Consider the following 5000-nt stretch of genomic DNA (forward strand, 5'->3'; position numbering starts at 1 on the left):
GCAACAAAAGTTGTAAACTATTTAACATGTCTGCGTGTACTTGGCTGTCGAACACTTAATTATACATCTCAGTTTGTCGAACTTAAAACGTTATTCAGTTAACAAAACTCTTTAATAAAACGTGCCTGAAGCTCACCCGAAATGAATACAGATACGTAAATAACATTATAAAGTGGTACTATTTCTTGGAGAATGTTACAATTGGAAGATTATTAAATGTTGAAACACGCAAAGTATAACGCATGCAAAATTGAAGTATCAAGCCTAAAATGAGCAGCTTGCCTTCAAAATTCAAAACGGAAATTATAAAATTTGCAATATGCGAACGGTCTCATGTCAGCATAGTATTCTCATTTCTACGAAAATACATTGGATGATTTCTTATCAACGCTGAGGTTAAAATTATCAACATTACATATTACCAAACCAGTGGATATTTACTCTAGCTACAAACTATTTCAATCAAACCAAAAAACCAACCGATACCCGAAGACGTGACTGGCTTAAACAGTCATGGAATATTACAAGCTAATTACTGGCAAAGTTAACTCTACCAGCCGGACAAAGGGCATTTCCTGAATTGCTTTCCGGTCGTTCTTTGAAAAACAAAGGAAGACACCAATTTTTAGCATTTCGCAGCCCATGAAATTTTGTAGTTGCACTCGAACCCGCTAAGTGAAGAATATAATTCGTCCGACCTCCGTGGGCACGGTTGTCTTCACTATTTTCAGTAGAATGTACATTACATAAACAGGAGCTCATCAAGAGGAGCAACCCTTTCCCAAGTAAATTTATTTTTAGGAACAGGTTTTTCCCGCGAAAAGTATTATATTTTCCAGGACGCCGACATAGCTTGGTTGATAGGACAATCACATGACTTTTGGAGGGCTCGAGTAGCATCATTTGCGCCCGACAAAAAGAAACTATATGCCCGACAAAAGTCATTTGATTATCAATATTATCAATACACAAGGCCAAATCGCACCAATTCATTTAATAAGAAAAAATTGTTTAAAAGAGATGTAGCATGAAACTATGGTATGGAAATGTCCCTCAGTGTATACAAACAAAAGTTGTGAGAATGAAAGGAATGAATATATTTGAAGTGCGGGGTGTAGACCAAATGTAGAAGTAATCCTCGCACTTAAATAGGACAATCTCATTGGCCGAGCGAAGTTGTTTGACATCTCTACAGCCAATCAGCATCAGGCCGGCAAATGTATTTTCAGCCCGCACATTTCCCGTTTGACCCGCAAAAAGGCGCGTTTTACAGAGGTCAGGCAGTTTGTCATTTGGCCGCGCATATTGATAATAATTGGCTTTTATAACAGCGGGATGCATTTTATAAATAAATCAGGCTGCTCGGGAAAGGGTTGACTGACTCCAAGTCAAAGTATGGTAGATAGAGACTCCCCTTGATCGAAGTACATATCTGAAAAACTGTTTACGGATTAAATTTATTTAGTTTATTACCCTAATTCTGAAGTATTCACTGTCTTCCGGGCAAAATTTGCTTCGCGAAAAATTGAAAGAACCATCTAATTGTTTTGTCGGTATTTAAAGCGCGGTTAGGGCTTCGATTTCACGTAATTTTTGACAGTATTTTTCACGATTTTATTGCATCAGATGATTTAAGTTGTCCTCGAAAATGTAACATTAAAATGCAAACCATACGACTCACGTTGATTCCCCGGCCACGATACTTATTTGGATGGCATCAGCAAATTAATAGGTGAACTATAAAAGTGCTTGACAACGAGGATTAGGTGATGTAATACGGTTTTCCTCTGATTCTTTGGTTTCAGTGTCCGCTGGCATCATATCTTCGATCATTTCTTCTAATGTAAACTGGCGTTGAGGTCGCGGAAATGCATCCAGCTCCTTGTCCGTTATTTTCCCCTTGTCTTGTGGTGATTTGCTGGCTTTGAAACGTTGATCGACGCTTTGAAAACTTTCGAAGGGCTTCTCTGCGGGAATTCGCTGGGCCTCCATGATCTCTGAATCTGAGATGTTCCTGTTTAAGTCATACGTTATGGGGAGTTCTTTACGTGACGAGGGGACGAGCTTTTCTGTTCCTGCATCGCCGTTCTCTACATGATTCTGTTGAAAATCCTTAACAAAACGAGGAAAAACAAGCCTAATATTCAGAAACGAATGCTTATGGGATTGACTTAAATACCGGGAATTCATTTCAAAGTAAGGAATAGGCCATTTCCGAGTTCAAGTCTGCCTCCTCTTCAAAGCGAGTCTAAGTGCGAAGTTTTTGTGATGGTAATTAGTTCTACTTTACACATGAATGAAAACTAATTTGCATAAGAAAAACTTTGCACATAGACTCGCTTTGAAGAGGAGGCAGACATGAACTCGGAAATGGCTTATTAAGACTTTTTCTTCTCTTTAAATAAAGAACAAGAGACTTATTTAAGGCCTGGGAAAACGGCTTCACCATTTGCTTTTATTACCGTTCGATTTTGTTGAACGCTGTTAAAGATGAAAAGGTTGAACGATGTTGACCACAAACGGTTTTAACACATCATCAACATTTGATTCGACAAAGCTTCACCAGAGGCCTGGTATTCATTCCCAGGCTGCATCCGCGGTTATTACTATGGATACGGAAATGGACACGTCCTTGAGAGACAGATCAGTGCGCACGCGCATACCTACGGGCTCGTGCCATTTTAAAAAAATTTGCTCGTGCTTGTTAATTCCAAATTGCACGTGAAATCATGTGATTACCAAGACAAATGAAAATATATTTGGCAAATTTTGGAGTATCGGTTCCTGTTAATTAATGCGCTGCTGGTCTAAAAGCAACAGTGGGCCGTGAGTGACAATAGGTGGTTTATATGTGACGTCATAGCCGCCATGTTGCTGGACGAAAACAAAAGATCTCTCATTGGCTCCTTTTGTTCGTTCACCAGCAATTGTATATTGCAGAATTGTTATCTGCGTTTCTAGAGATTGGTTGCAAATCACCTATAGAACGGACACACCCAGTCTTTACTAGGAAAACTGACATACCTTATTCAGTTCATTAAATGGAGGGAGCATTTCGTTGTTGGTCGGTGTTTTGTGCAGATGTCCAGTTTTTTCCAAGCTGTCCTTACCGGCCGTCACCGGAGTAGATCGAGGACTCTTTTTCGTTCTTTGTCCATTGCCACTGTTGTTGTTTCTTTTCTCGATGCTGCTAATGAGCGATTGGACAAGAGACAACCTGGGCGATGAGCCAGCATTGACGTAATCGTCATCCGGGTATTTCTCATTGTACTGCTCGACATCAAAGAACATTGCCTTGTCTGACGGCTGAGGGACCGGATCGCTTGTTGAACCTGGGTTTTCCTCCTTTCGATGAGTTTGGGAATCGTCATCAAAAATGCTGCTTTTCGTGTTTGGAGTCGCGGATGCCTGTAAGTTTAAATTAACCAGACTGTCCTTTTGGGTTGTAGAAGTTCTCAATACTGGGGGATCTGGCTCAGCGATGGACTCCATGGAATCTAGCGCGACTTCGCCCGAGTTGAAAAGCATCGAGGCAGGACTGGCTCCACACGAGTAATCACTGGAAGTTTCTGACAGACCTGAATACCTTTGACTCTTGAAATCAAAGTCAGTGTCCGTGAAGTCACTTAAAAGATCACCAGTGGCGTCGCTTTCTGTTTCTAAGGAACACCCTGACAATTTTCTTCCTCCATTTAAAGTAAGCTTCTTGGAGTACGGTTCGTCCGGGGATGAGATACCGCTAGCACGCGAATTATTGTCTGTTTGGTCTAAGCAAATAGATAAGTCATTTGTTTCTCCATAAGAGGTATCACTATATGAAACGTCAATACCATTGAAATTGTCTACTTTCACTTCTTCCTTCTGTTCTTCATCTTTTCTTTGTTCATCTTGTTCATTGATTTCAATGTTTCTCTCCACTGTCTCACAGTTTTTGGTCGGTAAAATCTCCATCTGCATTCTCTGGTTCGCTGACTTATCTTCCTGGCAAGAAGAGGGCAACCTTTTTCGCTCTGTCCTTTTGTTGTCGGCATATTGAAAGGACTGTGAATTCCCCAAAGGCTTTTTCAGGTTTCCTGGTTTATCTTCCTGACGAGAAAAAGGAGGCGTTTTCCGCTCTGTCCTTTTGTTGTCAACTGTAGTGCCTCTGCTCGGTTTAGTTTTTTGTGTATTGTTTGCTCCATTTACTTGTGGCGTAATGGATGACTTCCTCTCTCCAGGCGTGGAAGGCAAAGTCCTGTGCACGCGTGCAGCCTCCTTCGATCCTGTCGACGGTTTCCTGTTTGTGACCGGTTGTTCCTGTTTTTGCTTTGGAGTTGGTATCTTTGACATGCTGGGCCTTCTGCTTGTAGCCTCGTTTTTGTTTTCGGCAGTTGATCTCTTCGTTTGCTTTGGAGAACCAGAAAGCCGAGAATTCTCCTGAGGTGTTGCCGAGCATGACCTTCGTCTGGCAACAGGCTCCTTCCGTCGTAGGTCATCTGAGCGTCAAAGAAAAGTATTCGAATAAATGATTGAAGAAGCTTAAAAAGCATTTACTCCAACAGACAAACATCGACAAAAGACTCTTTTTGCCACTATATTACAGCTCAGTTTCTTTTCACATGCATTGCTATGCCAATCAAGTGTTCAATGATATAAAACGGTAGAAAGGTTGGCCTTAAGGCCTACTATGCACGAGTACACAGTCCGGCGTCACCATTAGCACAGTCCCTTTACCTTTTCTCTCTCTTCTAACGAAAGCGAAAGAAAAGATCCTGGGAACTAGATTACCCCCACCCCCCTTCGGCAATATCACACTCACCCTTCGATTCACTCCTCATTGGTGTGACGGAGGATGCCCTTCTCTGAGTTTCTCTTGTTTGCCTTGATGTAACCACTGTCCTTGACCGAGACTCCATCACAGGTACCACAGGACGCGGTCTGGAACCAAACGAGGCACTCCGAGAGACCCGAGAAGGGCTCGGTCGATTGGAACCAACAGGACCACTTGAACTCAAACGACT

The 5000-nt window shown here is 41.8% G+C and overlaps 1 protein-coding gene across 1 annotated transcript in view; it reads right to left on the reverse strand.

Moving 5' to 3' along the window:
* LOC138047151 (GAS2-like protein 3) overlaps positions 1 to 5000 on the reverse strand; it is a 14755-nt gene that overhangs the window by 93 nt on the left and 9662 nt on the right. Inside the window, exons 5-7 of the mRNA XM_068893880.1 lie at positions 4799 to 5000; positions 3025 to 4475; positions 1 to 2112 (exon numbers count right to left, since the gene is read on the reverse strand). The exon at positions 1 to 2112 is cut by the window's left edge and continues 93 nt beyond it; the exon at positions 4799 to 5000 is cut by the window's right edge and continues 384 nt beyond it. Coding sequence (XP_068749981.1) covers positions 1738 to 2112; positions 3025 to 4475; positions 4799 to 5000 — 2028 coding nt within the window. The 3' untranslated portion in view covers positions 1 to 1737. The remainder of the gene's footprint in view (positions 2113 to 3024; positions 4476 to 4798) is intronic.

Source organism: Montipora capricornis, chromosome 4 (genome assembly GCF_036669925.1).
Source record: "Montipora capricornis isolate CH-2021 chromosome 4, ASM3666992v2, whole genome shotgun sequence".
Taxonomy (NCBI): Eukaryota; Metazoa; Cnidaria; class Anthozoa; order Scleractinia; family Acroporidae; genus Montipora; species Montipora capricornis.